The sequence below is a fragment of the Garra rufa genome, chromosome 24, assembly GCF_049309525.1.
Source record: "Garra rufa chromosome 24, GarRuf1.0, whole genome shotgun sequence".
In the NCBI taxonomy this organism is placed as follows: Eukaryota; Metazoa; Chordata; class Actinopteri; order Cypriniformes; family Cyprinidae; genus Garra; species Garra rufa.
Window position 1 is genome coordinate 6,902,834 of NC_133384.1, and position 16,287 is coordinate 6,919,120.

At 35.3% G+C, this 16,287-nt stretch overlaps 1 protein-coding gene across 1 annotated transcript in view; it reads left to right on the top strand.

The window, feature by feature from the left end:
• Positions 1-16,287, top strand: part of sugct (succinyl-CoA:glutarate-CoA transferase) — a 195,971-nt gene that overhangs the window by 16,490 nt on the left and 163,194 nt on the right. Inside the window, exons 7-8 of the mRNA XM_073830794.1 lie at positions 1,512-1,603; positions 1,793-1,936. Of these exons, the coding sequence (XP_073686895.1) occupies positions 1,512-1,603; positions 1,793-1,936 (236 nt within the window). The remainder of the gene's footprint in view (positions 1-1,511; positions 1,604-1,792; positions 1,937-16,287) is intronic.

The window sequence follows — 16,287 nt, forward strand, 5'->3', positions numbered from 1 at the left end:
AAAACCTAGTTGTTTCTGTTCTCACACTTGTTAATATTGGTGTGGTTACAGCAGTAATGGGGGCCTGACTGAGGGCATGATTAAGGGGATCTTTGTTCTTTGTTTACTTGAGTTCCTAATGTCTTTGCACCCCTTTTTGTGGTGGTTCTTATTGGTTGTAACATCACAGTTGTAAAAGACATGATATGAATATAGTGTGCTATAAAAGGGTATCACATCTGAAGTTGTGTACTGTGACGGTAGAGACAAAAATGAATCATTTTAGCTGTAATAAATGAAATTAATGTCATTACAGTTTGTATTTTTGTAACAAACTGTATGTTTGTCTGGTGTAAATTCAAAACACAACTCCAAAGTATATGGCTTAATACTTTGATATCAGTGATATATCCAGCCTACATTTCTCTTGGAAACTTATAGGAAATTCATAGACAGGCATCAAATATAACAAATTTATTTTACCCAGATCTTCAAATTCAAAAAGTTTTCACCCCAAGCTTAATGCATCGTGTTTCTTTCTGAAGCATCAGTGAGCATTTGAACCTTATATAATAGTTGCATATGAGTCCCTCAGTTGTCCTCAGTGTGAAAAGATGGATCTTAAAATAATAGTCATTGTTGAAAAGGGTTCAAATACACAAGGATTTCTGGGACCTGAAGGATTTTTCTGAAGAACAGCGGGCAGTTTAACTGTTCAGGACGTACAAGGGACTCATGAACAACTACCACTAAAAAAAAAATCATCCAGGTAACAACACAGTATGAAGAATCAAGCATATGTAAACTTTTGAACAGTGACATTTTTGTAAATTCAACTATTTTCTCTTGTGGACTATATGTAAACATACTTTATGTGAAATATCTTTTTCAGGTCAGTACTAAATAAAAAAAAATAACATGCATTTTGTATGATCCCTCTTATTTTGGTAAAGTATTTAACATGATGTAACGTCCCATAGTACTGTAAAAATGGTTCACTATTTTATATGGTACAGTAATTTTTGGCACAGCTGATTATGAGTATGAGCAAACACAAGTAATTAAAGCAAATAGAGAGGGAAAATGTTATGAAGTGATACTGCTTGGTGAAACATACTTGCACAAACTCTGGCTAGTAGACCTCTGTTTTCATACTAGGGCATGACAGATTTTCCTTAAGCCGCCCATACCTCTGCCAAGGAAATAAACACAACCATAGATGTTTACCTCTAGTGAGTCAAAAGTCTTAGAACTACGATGGAGTTCCTAGAATTGAATTAATCTGACTGCTCTGATGATAATATAAATGTAATCGGGTCTTTGCCCGCATTCTCTGTGGACGTGTGTGCTCAGCTGTAGGGATTTCTGAGAGCCGCACACAGGCCCAAATCAAGCCGTACTGGCAAAGCAGAATATGCTGGAGATTGTAGCTCTGACATGCTCATATTACACCAGACTGTGAGCTGTAAGCACATTTTCATCTGATAACGTCCACACACATAATCACTATCCACATTTGTTCATTTGTTCAGGATATGGACAGACGGGCCCAGAGTCACACAAGCCTGGTTATGACTCCATTGCGTCTGCAATGTCTGGTATGATGCACATCACTGGTCCTGAGGTGAGAGCTATGATCTGATGTCTTAAAAGTGAAGGTGTGTTGTTTCCAGCATCAACAAAAAGTCTTACAAAGACTCGCACCATTGGTTTTACCATCCAAAAACAATTTCACACTTCATCTTAAATTCTACATTCTATTCTTAGTCCTCCATCTCTTTCTTATTTTACTGTTTTTTTGTTTTTTTTTAAGGACGGAGACCCAGTCAGACCAGGTGTCGCTATGACCGATCTGGCCACTGGTTTATACACTCAGGGAGCCATCATGGCTGCTTTGCTTCAGCGACAGAAAACAGGACGAGGCCTTCATATAGACTGCAATCTTTTGTCTTCACAGGTATGACACAAAAAGAGCAGATAAGTTCACTCAGAAATAAATCTTTTGTCACCCTCAGGCCATCCAACATGTGGATTTGTTTGTTTCCTCACTTGACCAGATTTGTAGAAATTTAGCATTCCACCACTTGCTCTCCAGTGAATGGGTGCCGTCAGAATGAGAGTCCAAACAGCTGACAAAAACATCACAGTAATCCACACCGCTCCAGTCTCGAAGTTATCATTTTATGAAGCCAAAGGCTATGTGTTTGTAAGAACCAAATCCATCTTTAGGACATAATAACTTTAAACTGTTGCTTTTGGCCAACATTTGACTCCATAATCCACAATAACGCTTTAAGATTAGTCACATATTTGTTTTAGACTGTTTTCACCTGTAAACGGTGATTAATCTATGCATACTTCTCTCCTGATTCAGACAAGATGACTTTTTCACTGGAGAAAGCAATATTTTTTTAAAGAGGACGACTTGTTGTAGCAACAATTTTTTAAAAGCACCTTAATGCTGAATTTGTTTCTTACAAACACACAGCTTTTCACTTCAGACGTTTAATGATGGACTAGAGTGGTGTGGATTATTGTGATATTTTTATTAGCTGCTTGGGCTCTCATTCTAACAGCACCTATTCACTGCAGAGGATCTATTGGTGAGGAAGTGCATTGCTCCAATTTTTCCAAATCTGTTCCCATAAAGAAATAAACTCATCTACATCTTGGATGGCCTAAGGCTAAGTACATTTTCTTTTTTGGGAGAACTATTTCTGTAATTTTATAAAAATTAAAGGAACAAAAATACAATGAATAATGGGTCTCATTCACTAAACGTGCATACGCACAAATTGGAGGCCCCTGGAGATCCCTTTTCAAATAATGTTAAATAAACTAATAAATGTTAGAATGAGGTTAGTAACAAATTAATTTGAGAAATTAATTATATTAATGTTTTTGAGCATAAGCTAAAAATAGACTTTCAACTATTTTAGCTTAGTTTATTATTATTTAGCTTAATTTCTGTTAAATATTACAGTATAATTTCACTAAACTGTATAATTGATTGTTGTTCCAGGCAGCTGATCACGTCACAGTCTCTATTCTCTCATTTATAAAATTACAATATTTAACTTCCATTTCACTCTAATCAACGTTACACTTACATTAATTTTGCAGCATCGATCCAAAAGCATAATGTAAGTTTTCCATAAATTGAATAAACTATATAATGTTTAATTAAAAAAAAAAAAACATTTCGAGAGGCAGATATGCTTGGCATGTAGAGGTTGAACCAGTTGAAAGCCTCTTTAACGTGATTCAGTCCTTTTCTGACACTTGTGAGTATAAATTAATCTCTGACACAGGACATCATTTGACTTTCATGTTCTTAAAAGAGAAGTTCACTTCTAGAACAAGCATTTACAGATAATTTAAACACCCCCTTGTCATCCGAGATGTTTGTCTTCAGTTGTGAAGAAATTATGTTTCTTGAGGAAAACATTTCAGGAATGTACTCCATATGTGACCCTGGACCACAAAACCAGTCATAAGGTTAAATTTGACAAAACTGAGATTTATACATCATAGGAAAGCTCAATAAATAAGCTTTCTATTGATGTATGTTTTGTTAGGATAGGACAATATTTGACTGAGATACATCTATTTGAAATCTGGAATCTGAGGATGCAAAAAAATCAAAAATACTGAGAAAATCACCTTTAAAGTTGTCCAAATTAGGTTCTTAACAATGCATATTACAAATCAAAAATTACATTTTGATAGGTTTACAGTAGGAATTTTACAAAACATCTTCATGGAACATGAACTTTACTTAATTTCTTAATGATTTTTGGCATAAAAGAAAAATCAAAAATTTTGAGCCATGCAATGTATTTTTGGCTATTGCTACAAATATACCCCAGCGACTTAAGACTGGTTTTGTGGTCCAGGGTCACATATGGTGCTCCATATGACTTCTATGGTGCCCACGATTTTGAACTTCACAAAATGCCGTTCAAATGCAGCTTCAAAGGGCTCTAAACGATCCCAGACGACCTGAGGAAGTAGGGTCTTATCTAGCTAAACAATTGATTATTTTCTCAAAAAAAAAAAAAAAAACATTCAATTGATATACTTTTTAACCTCAAATGCTCATCTTGTCTAGCTCTGCGATGCGCATGTGTACTCTGTGTAATCCAGGTCAATACAGTCACTACATCACTGTATAAGTACCGACCCAGTGTTTACAGTGAAGTGAACCTGCAAGGAGGGTCAAACATCCTTTGCGAAAAAAAGGTAAAACAGTGATGCAGGACGGTTTTGAAGTTGGAGGAGAACATGAGATGGGAGTTTTTAACATACCCTAACTGTATTGAGGTTAAAAAGTACATAAATTGTACCTGTTTCGCTAGATAAGACCCTTCTTCCTTGGCTGGGATTGTTTAGAGCCCTTTGAAGCTGCATTTAAACTGCATTTTGAAAGTTCTAAATCGTGGGCACCATAAAAGTCCACCATATGAGGGGAGAAATCCTGAAATGTTTCCTCTGAAGAAAGAAAGACATGAACATCTTGGATGACAAGGGGGTGAGTAAATCATTTGTTAATTTTTATTCTGTAAGTTTTCCTTTAAAATGACAGTTCAGTAACTCTGACGTTTGGTCCATTCAGTGTTTCGTAGAATCTGCATAATGAAATATTCAGCTCTAGGAAATGTCCCTTTTTCAGATCTCAGGACTGTTATTACTGTTGGCCAAAACTTTTTAAATGAAACCAGACCACTCTGTTTTGTTCCCTGGAAGTGAGTTTAATCTGACCCGTTCCCTACTCTAGAGAATACATGAACGTTTTACTTTACAGTATAAATAAATCAGCTCTCCATAACTGTATAAGCGTATAAACCAATCGTAGTCCCCAGCTACTAGACTTCAGCATGTGCTTTTTAATTTACCGTGATAGTGTGGTTTTAATCCTACTTTGAGTGAAAAGATTATATATTTCGTCATGTTCGTATTTTGTACCTTGAATATTGTTTTAGTTTATTGTTAAATTATACAGTACCATTTTATGGCTTCTAAGTAAAGTTCAACTGAAGTTTGCAATTCATGTGGTCACTTTAAACTTGAACTTTAAGATTAGTCACATGTACTTTTTGGATGACTTTTCTACTTTTATGTAAGTGGTGACTCAGCCCAATTTGTCCCTGTCGTAAGTAATGGTGTGGTAGGCATGCTAAAGGGTAAATGCTAATGCATAAGTGTTATGTATTGTAAGTAGCAGTAGGCTTTCCTGCCATGCCACTGTGTACTTCATGAACAAATCAGGTTTTGAGACAGGTCCATTTACAAATGTGATTTTGAATAATATGCGCCTGTCATTTTCTTTTACCTTTTGAATGAGCGAAAAAAAAAAAGATCACGCCACTCGTACCGCTTCTCGCCCGCCGACCGCCCGTCCTGCCCTGAAATGCAAGATTACAAAGGATCTAAATAGCAGCACTCGCAGAGAAGACGTCAATGCCGTAAGCAGCCGGTTGAGACGCCAAGAGTGTAGCATCATGGGAATCAATGGAGTGTGAGACGCCACTAAGTTTACTTGTTCATGAGCGTGTGTTGCTGTCTGCTGACGGTGATATTCAACAGACTTCACTGTGTGCCAGAAGAAATCTCATGCATGACATTTGGTTCACTTGATGAATGTTTTATATTCCCTTCTTGTTTTCTAATTACATGTGTTTACTGAAAACCTAAAGCCTTGGACGGAGATGTACAGTATAGCAATTTTCTTTCAAATGACTTTTGCGTCTGCAGTATCACTTAACAGGATTTTTTTGGTTTTTCACCATAGTTACTACCTGAAACCTCAAATACCCTCTTCATCTGCGGCTGGTTTCTGAGCTGAAATTCTATATTGGCTAAGGTCTTGATAAATAGATAAATATTTGCATGCAACAAACATGTTTTTCTTTTTATGCAGAATGACTAAAGTGTTTCCTCCACACAGCTCTGACACAGAATAAAGAAGGAAAACTCATAATAATTACTGAATCAGACATGCATTAGAAGGCAGATTTGATTTGCACATTCCACACTGCAAAAAATGCTTTTCTTAGATTTGTTGTCTTGTTTCCAGCCAAAATGTCTAAAAATTCTTGAATCAAGAAGGATTTTCTAGACGAGTCAAAATTAAGTGCGTTTTTGCTTGAAACAAGCTAAATAATCTGCCAATGGGGTAAGAAAAATTATCTTTTTTGCTTACCCCATTGGCAGATTATTTTGCTTGTTCTAAACAAAAACTCACTTAATTTTGACTTAGTTTTTTTCTGAAAACAAGACAATAATTTCTACTCATCTAGAAAGTCCTTCTTAATGAATTAATTTTTAGATATTTTGGCTGGAAACAAGACAAAAAAAGTTTTGCAGTGCACTGTTTATTTAAACGCTATGGCCCGGTTTCGCAGACAAGGCTTAAGCCTAGTCCTAGACTAAAATGTAAGTCTGAGTTGTTTCAACTGAAATAAAATTGCACTGATTGATTTTAAAATATTTCAGTGCCTTTATTTTGTCTCAAGATGCACACCAGTAATGTTTTTTTCTTAGCATGTTTATAAAAATTACTTAAATGTCCTAATTGAACTATGGTCTAATCCTGGCTTAGTCTAAGCCCTGTCTGGGAAACCGGGCCTTTGAGTTTAGCAGAAATCTGACATTTGAAATCAGGCTGAGAATGTGGAGGGATTGAGGAGCTATTGTTTTGCAGAAATTTGAGTTACAATTAAGGAGTTTCACATTTCAGACCTAATCTTTTAATATCTTTAAACATGATTGTAATGAAACAAAATGCGTCATACTTCGTTTGTTGCAGGAAGGTCATATCTGGTTGCATTTTTGGTAAATGTTCTTGCTCACGTAATGAAGGACATGCCGGAAATGTGCCGTCTTTGCTCATGCTGAGCTTTAATTGCCATATGATTAATAACTCTCGAAAAATACCAAGAAAAATACCAAGTGCTTAAGGAAAAGGAAAGGAAAGGAGGTGACGTGAGGCCAAGTATGATGACCCATACTAGGAATTTGTGCTCTGTACTTAGCCCATCCAAGTGCACACACACAGTAGTGAACACATGCACACACAAACCGTGAACACACACCCGGAGCAGTGGGCAGCCATTGGGGAGCAGTTGGGGGTTCGGTGCCTTGCTCAAGGGACTCACCTCAGTCGTGGTTGTTGAGGGTGGAGAGAGTGCTGTACATTCACTCCCCCACCTACAATCCCTGCCGGACCTGAGACTCGAACCCGCTACCTTTGGGTTACAAGTCCGACTCTAACTACCCTGAGCCATGACGTCAAAGGCAGCTGACAGGGAATAATAAAACAATTAAAGGTATAGTTCACCTAAAAATAAAAATTCAGTTTTCTTTATTTGTTCAAAACAAACAAAAACTACAACAACAATGAAAAACTTACTTAAGAAACATCTTATATAAGTATATACTGTAAGTATATGTAATTATTTTTATGCTTATCAAGGCTGCATTTATTTGATCAAAAATCCAGAAAAAACAGTAATATTGTGAAATATTATTGTAATGTAAAAAAAAAAAAGAAAACAGTTTTCTAGGTCAGTATATTTTAAAATGTAACTTATTCCTGTGATCAAAGCTGAATTTTCAGCATTATTACACTAGTCTTCAATGTCATTATTCTTCAGAAATCATTCTGATATGCTGATTTATTAACAGTTTTGAAAACAGTTGTGCTGCTTAATGTTTTGTCGGAACCTGTGATACTTGTGATTCAGGATTTCTTTAATAAATAAAAATGTATTTAAAACAGAAAATCTGTAACAATATAAACTACCATTTAAAAGTTTGGGCTCAGTAAATTTTTCCTTCATTTTTTAAAATGAAATTAACACTTTTATTCACCAAGGATGTGTTAAACCGATACATTGGTAGCAAAGACTTCTATTGTTATATTTTGAATAAATGCAGTTCTTTTCAAGTTTTTATTCATTAAAGAATCCTGAAAAAAAAGAATCACAAGTTCCAAAAAAGATAAAGTAGCACAACAGTTTCCAACACTGATAATAAGAGTAATAAATCAGCATATTAGAATGATTGAAGGATCATGTGACACTGAAGACTCGATTAATGAGGCTGGAAATTCAGCTTTGCATCACAGGAATAAATTGTTTTAAATATTAAAACAGAAAACCATAATTTTAAACTGTAATATTTCACAATGTTACAGTTTTTTCTGTATTTTTGATCAAGTAAATGCAGCCTTGATGAGCGTTACATACATTAAAAATATATAATTATTTTCAATAAAATCATTATCATCTTTTTTTATTTTATTTTATTTGCAATGCAGGTTTAGATTGGTTTAGAAGGTCTTTTAGAAGGCCTAGTAATCATGCTGCCTTAAAGTGCTTCCTACATAGGCAGCTGTGTTTTGGAACAGAGGCTTGGACTCTGTATAAACCTAGCAAATGAATAGAGGGTTCAAAATCAGGCATCTGAGTTAAATCTATTGTCCCACACTGGCCTTGCGGAGAGCTGTACTTTAAGTCGGTCATCTTGTCCCTTTAGATTTCTGAAAAGATCATTCAAAAGATCCACAACACGTCCGACTCTCGTTACTAACATGATACCGCAAAACCTTTGTGCAGAGCTAACGAGCCAGAGCGCTCATCCCCCGAATGATACCACTTTGAAAAAAGGATGTGGTTTCCAGAAATGGTTCCAATAATGCGATTGTTTGTGATCTTCTGTTGTGGTTCAAGTACATTCTCTCTTGGAACTTTTTTTTTCCTCGTGCCCCTCATACGCTTTTAATTGCTTCCCATTTCAGGAGAAGCCGTCCGGTCTCTGCTCGGTGACTGTGCTGGATTTTGTGAGGTATTTCTTCTTGTACATCAGATTGAGAGTGGCTGGTAGGAATTTATCGGATGCATGTGTCTTATCTGTGGGCTGAAGGGATGATGGGTCACGGTTTCTGCGGTAGACCCTAAGCTGGCAGAGATAAGTGAGTTCCGCCTCTTTCCAAACATTCCCCACCGATCATCCTGTGGTCGTAGTAATCTAACCCTGCAGCAAATTTATAGGTTCTCTGCAATAGCAAAAGCACCGAGGGCATTAGATAACCACACCACACAGTTTCCCCCTAATTCAGATGCAAACATGGGTATTTATGGGCAGCATTTTATGTCTTGGGAAAACCTTAGGTTGTTTGGAAATCATTATACTTCAATTCAGTAATTTGATGTCTTTATGGCTGTGTCCGAATTCAAGTACACTTTTTAACTGTTGGCATTCCTGGACATACTAGAGTAGGGCAGGGTTGAGTAATGATTGGCAACAGTTTAGTTTAGGGACCGATTCTCACTATTAACTAGTTGCTTATTACCATGCATATTACGTGCATATTGTTTGTTTATTAGTACTTATAAAGCATATTAATGCCTTATTCTTCATGACCATTTTAGATTCCTGAATCCGACCCCATGCCTAAACTTAAAGGGCTATTATGCTCTTTTACAAAGTCTTTATTTTGTTTTGAAGGTGCACTAGAACATGGTCTCATGCTTGGTGGTTCGAAAAAGGCATTATTTTTCACATAATTTACATTATTACAATAGCTTTCTCCCCAGGCTGGCATAAATGGCTCGATTAGTTCCGGGTTTGATGAAGGTCCCCCTTTCCGAAAAACGAAATGTGTTTTGGTTGGTTAGCAGTCCCACTGCGTTGCATTTGGCAAACAACTTAGATGGCGTTTCAGTCCTGCCACGCCCCTTCCAAAAGCAGCAAGTTCCGTGTACAACTGACTGTAAAAAATATGGACGTAGTGTCCGTGACGTCACCCCTGGGTTTCTGAAGAGCAGTTCTGAAGCTTAAGTGGGAGGGATTCGGTTGTCGCCATCTTGGAATCGCGCGTCACTCCCGGATAATCGAAAATGGGCAAAGAGGCGGGACGTGGGTGGAGCTGATTGCTGAAACCATGTCCACCTAGTGCGACAGTGGTGACAGCAGCGACAATCCACCTGTCACTCAAGTGACCACGCCCTTAATTATGCAGAACTTTAAAGGGATAGTTCACCCAAAAATGAAAATTTGATGTTTATCTGCTTACCCCCAATGCATCCAAGATGTAGGTGACTTTGTTTCCTCAGAAAAACACAAACGAAGAATTTTAATGAAAACCGGTGCAGTCTGCCAGCCTTATCATGGACGTGGATGGGCACCAAACCTTTAAAAGTAAACAAAAGCATGCACAGACAAATCCAAATTCCACCCTGTGGCTCGTGAAGATACATTGATGTCCTAAGACACGAAACGATCGGTTTTTGCGAGAAACTGAACGGTATTTATATCATTTTTTACCTTTGATACACAGCCACGTCCATCTGTCATGAGCACGAGTTCGGCATCAGTCACGTCACATGTGCACGCGCTTCTGGCGTAGAATACGCAAACGCCGTAAGGGGAAATCAGTGAAAAGTCCCGGATGAGTTTGTGCAAGCAAACGTAATCTTTTAGCTTTAAATCGGTTTAAACGATCAGGATACGCGCAAGTAATTACCATTTTGAATAGCCGCTATACCCACAATCTCTGTGCTCTGTGGAAACAATGAGTGTCGTATTCATGCGACAGATCGCTTCCGGCGTTTGCGTGTACTACGACAGAGCGCGTGCACATGTGACGTGACTGATGCCAAACTCGTGCTCAGGAGAGATGGACGTGGCTGTGTATCAACGGTAAAAAAATTATATAAATACTGTTCAGTTTCTCACAAAAAACGATCGTTTCGTGTCTTAGGACATCAATGTATCGTCACGAGCCGCAGGATGTAATTTGGATTTGTCTGTGCATGTTTTTGTTTACTTTTAAAGGTTTGGTGCCCATCCAGGTCCATGATAAGGCTGGCAGACAACACCGGTTTTCATTAAAAATCTTCGTTGGTGTTTTTCTGAGGAAACAAAGTCACCTACATCTTGGATGCATTGGGGGTAAGCAGATAAACATCAAATTTTCATTTTTGGGTGAACTATCCCTTTAAGGCTTACTATAACTTAAACGGATGAGTTACAAAAAAATTCACCCCCCTCACAGTTGACATGAAGGATGAAATTAGCTATATAGACCAAAACCACTTTTTGTACCAAACTGTAAACATCTTTTTCTGCTGTAAAGTTGGGCATTTTAATATGGGGAGTCTATGGGATTGACTTCCTTTTGCAGCCAGTCTCTAGCGGCCAGTTGATGAATTGCAGTTTAAGTCACTTCCTTGTTGGTTTCAATAGAGAGAGCGGGAGGTTGCCGCTTGGTACAACTGCACTTTATTTACATTTTAAATATGGATATTTTTCTTACAAAAACACATCAGATCGCTAAAGGAGGCATGTGTTTCACGTCAATCGCGCGGCTCCAGCATGGCTAACAGAGCACTTTTGTTGACGTGTGCGGTATAGAGGGTCGAAACGCATGCGGAGCCGCGGCTAATGTAAACACAAGCATTGACTAGAGTGACGATCATCGGTGTCCGCTTCGGAGCCGCGCTGTAGACGTGTGCAGTGTGTGGTAAAAGCTTTATTCATCATACAGTGTAGATAGCTTCACTAGCCTTATGCTGGAGCTGGTTTCGGGCATGTAAATAATTAAATAAATTGGCACAATAAGTAAGGGATAATGTACAGGCAGCCGGTAGTTATCGCAGAAATAAGCCCCGAAGGGGCTTATTTCTGCGATAACTACTGGCTGCCTGTACATTATCCCGCTTATTACATGGCTACTTGCCACATAAGGAAAAAAAACTGGACATGAATATGAATTTGAAACCTTTTATTGGCATATTTGTTTTAAATTAACATTTTTATCCTTCCGTGAAACGATATAGTACCACGTGACTAACATTCAAACTATCTACAATTTAAATAGATTAATGTCGAAATTTTCCATTGTTAATTGTGGTTGTCCAGTGTTTGTCACAAGATGGCGCCAAACGGTAATCTTTGTTGGCACGGAGGGATTTTAAACATACAAGTAGTATCGGCTATGCGTTATTACTATGGAGCGGTGATTATTTGAAAAGAACGAACCTGCAAATGTCTCAACTGACCAATCAGAATCGAGCATTCCAAAGAGCCGTGTAATAATGATAATATCATGTATCTGCGATCTCGCAGGCTGACGATAGGACCAATACTACTGTAGCGTATTATTTACTCACCCTCCATGCATTTTAGGTGTAACTGATGACTTTCTTTCAGACAAATGTAATCAGAGTTATATTAAAAAATTATCCTGGCACTCCCAAGGTTTAGAACAGCAGTCCAAAACAAGTACGAAAAAGTGCATAGATCCATAAAAAAACAAAAAAACAAAACTGGGGGCCTCCTGTAGCGAACCGATTAGTTATCGGTTAAAAAATATATCCATATTTAAAACGTAGGAATCACTGTAATCTAGCTTGCGCGGTTGTACACGGAACTTGCTGCTTTGGGAAGGAGCGTGGCAGGACTGAAACGCCGTCTAAGCTGTTCGCCAATTGCAACGCAGTGGGACTGCTAACCAATCACAACACATTTTGTTTTTCGGAACGCGGGCCTTTATCAAACCGGAACTAATTGAGCCATTTGTGCCAGGCTGGGGAGAAAGCTATTGTAGTAATGTAAATTATGTGAAAAATAATGCGTGAGAACATGTTCTAGTGCACCCCAATAACTAAATCAAGACTTTGTAAAAGAGCATAATAGGACCCCTTTAAATATCTACACAAAGGCCACAGTATTGAAATTACGTAGGTATGGATATTGTGTACTTTACTGTTACTGTGTACTTTACAATTTAACTGCTTCTATTCTAGAACATTTGTGATTATCTAATCAAAAGATTATCACACACCGGGCAAAAGTGCAGCGCCGCGTCTAGAAGAACTCGCAGCTATCCGGTAGCCTATCACACACACCAGACGCGTCGCGTTCAATTCAGGCAGCGATCTACAAGCGTTTATTTGATCACCAAATGGGCAAAAGAATACTTCTGTCGTTTCTCCACTAATGCAGCATCTAATCAACAAATGAATCACTTAGTAATGATATGAAAACATGCACTACAGTATATTGTGGACACACCGCTTAGTTGTTTTAAATCTATAGGAACATTGCTGTATAATGAGGACCTTCTCAGCCGCTCTAGCAATGGACCCAATCCAGAAAAACTATCGGTGTGGATTTTTTGAAAAACCGATATATCGGTCGACTTCTAATGCAGACCACTCTGTTTGTTTTGTTTGCAAGGTATTGACAGAGTAATAATAAAAAAAAAAGCTTGAGTTCTGTACTGTTGTTATCATTGTGTCCAAAACAGATGTAAAACAATAAATAAATATTAGTTATGCAGATCGGTTATTAGTCACATAAACATGCAAATAATCGGTATTGCTATTGGTTCCAAAATCTCGATATTGGTCGATCTCTACCTTTGACCTTGAATGCTGCATAAATAACACTTTCTTGTTTCTTCTAACTCTTGTTCTTCATTCCTTTTGCAGCTTTTCAAATGTCTTCATTTATTATTGTCTCCTGTGGCCTAATGAAATAACAAAGCCTTCACTGATTGCACACTTTATAATCTCAGCAGATGTAGAATGCCTTCATTTTAGCAGAAACTGTAGCAGGGAAGTGAGCATATTTAGACTTTGCCTTCTGCTGTTTTTCTACTTTGCAGCTGCAGCGCTTTTTGTTTTTGCCGCTCTAAATAAGTTTAATTCTGGAATTGTCAATCGTAAAATCAACAGCTGTTTGTAGAAAAATCAACATAAAGACAGTTATGAGAAACAGAGACTTCAGAACTCATAAAAGTATTTTTTATTAACAATAAATTACATAATAAAAATGTTTTTCATAATGTTCTTAAAAAAAAAAAACTGCTTACTTTTTCATCTTATGAAGCAGTGCCTGGGTAGAGTAAGGTAAAAGAAGTATTGACAATTATGCAGGGTATGTCTTTGGTTTTTGTTTTGAGTGAAACAGCTTAAAAAGTTTTAAGGTTTTTCTCAGATGTTGTGCCAAGAACAAGTTCCGAGCTCAGGAGAGAAGGCTGGGGATGCGCTTTAGTTCTTGCTATTGTGTTTTAATTGGAAAATATCTGGTTGGGGGAACATATGTGAAGCAGATTTGGAGAACGCTGATATCAAGTGACCTCTAGCTACCCCTGTTAACGTTTATCGCGTGTTCAATTAAAGGTCTGTGGTGTGAGTGTAACAAGATGCTACTTGGCTTTTCTGTCTCATAGGAACTTCATTTACATGCTGTAGGTTTCTGTTGAGTGGTTGACACCTTTTGAGTTTGTAGGAAGTAACTTGAGGTCAGTCTCTGTAAGGCAAGTCAGTTCACTCGATGGCCTTATTCCAATGCCTCCTGGAAGCTACCTTTTGAGAAATACATGTTTTAGAAATTTTAAACATAACATTTCCAAATTGTGCTGTTTGAAATGATTTAAATACATTTAAAATTAATTAAAAGTTAAATTAAAGATTAAAACAACACTAAATAAAAATGACAAAAGCCCATAAAATGACTAAAACAAGTCTGTTCAGTCGATGGCCTGTATTTTCAATGTCTCCAGGCAGCTACTATTTTAAAGCTTAAATGTTTTAGAAATTTAAGAGATTTCCAAATTGTGCTGTTTGAAATTATGTAATAAAAATGAAATTAAATAAATTATGAAATAAGTGCATTTAAAAAAATATAAAAAATAATGCATTTAAGTTAAATTAAATAACTTAAAACTACAATTAAAAATGGTAAATAATAATAATAATAATAAAAACACCTAATAAAAATGACAAAAAGCACAAAATTACTAACAAGTCAGCTTACTCAATGGCCTTTTCCAGTGCCTTCAGGCAGCTACTTTTCAAGGCATACATGTTTAGCTCCCCCTTTACTTAAAATAAATAAATAAATGACACAATATTTTTTAAATATAATGTTATTTAATGCAGTATAATGCAATTTCATTTTTTATTAAAATTATTTATTTTGAATTTAATTACATATTATTATTATTATTTTTTATTTAACTGATTGTATTTTTAATTTAATTTAATGCAGAATAATTAAAGTAAAAGTAATGCTTTTTGATGCAGTTTAATGTTGTTTAATTCAATTACATTCTTTAATGTTATTTTAAATAAAATACATTTCATTTTTAATTTAATTGGTTTTATTTTTATTTTATTCAGTTACTTTTTTAAATTTAATTTAATGCAATTTAATACAACCAAATTTTATGCAATTAAAAAAAGTATTTTTTTTGCATTTTTTGTTTAAATTTAAACTTATTTTTAATTTAATTGTTTTTTTTTTGAGTTTGATTTAATTTAATGCAGTTTAATAAAATACAATTTAATGCAATTAAATTCAGTGTCATGTTATTTTATTTATATTATTTATTTTAATTTCATGCAATGTATTATTTTTTTTATTTAATTAAATTTAATGCTGTTTAAATTTAATGTTCATTTAGTGTAATTTAATTGAATTTCTTTTTATTTAATTTTTATTTAATTTGACATTTTATTTATTTTATTTTTAAATTAAATTAAAATTAAATGAAAATTACTAACAAGTCGTTGGCCTTTTTCCAATGCCTCCAGGCAGCTATTTTACAAGGCATACGTTTACTTAAAATTCTTAAAATAAAATCGTGCTGGTTGAAATTATGTAAAATAAATAAATAAATAACACAAAATATTTAAAATATAATGTAATTTAATGCAGTATAACACAATTGAATTTTCCAATTAATGCAAATAATGTTAATTTAGTGTAATTTTAATTTATTTTTTAATTTAACATTGTATTTTAAATTTAATTGAATGCAGAACATTAAGTGAAATTTAAAGTAATGCTATCTGATGCAGTTTAATGTTATTTAATTCAATTAAGTTTTTAATTAAACTTATTTTAAAGTTAATTCAATTAAATTTAATTCAGTTGGTTTTATTTTATTTTTATTTAATTAAGTTATGTTTCAATATAATTTAATGCAATGTAATGCAACATGATGTAATGCAATTTACAATTTACAAATTATTTTTAATTAGTGTAATTTAATAAAAAATAATTTTTTGGCAAATTTTGTTAAAATTTAAACTTATTTTTTATTTTTTTGGAGTTTGATTCAATTATGATTTTAATTTAATGCAGTTTAATACAACACCATTTAATGCAATTAAATTCAGTGTCGTGTTATTTTATTTAGTTTTATTTATTTTAATTTCATGCAATTACATTTTGACATTTAATTCAGTTTAATGCTGTTTAAATCAATTTTAAAGCAATACATGTTAATTC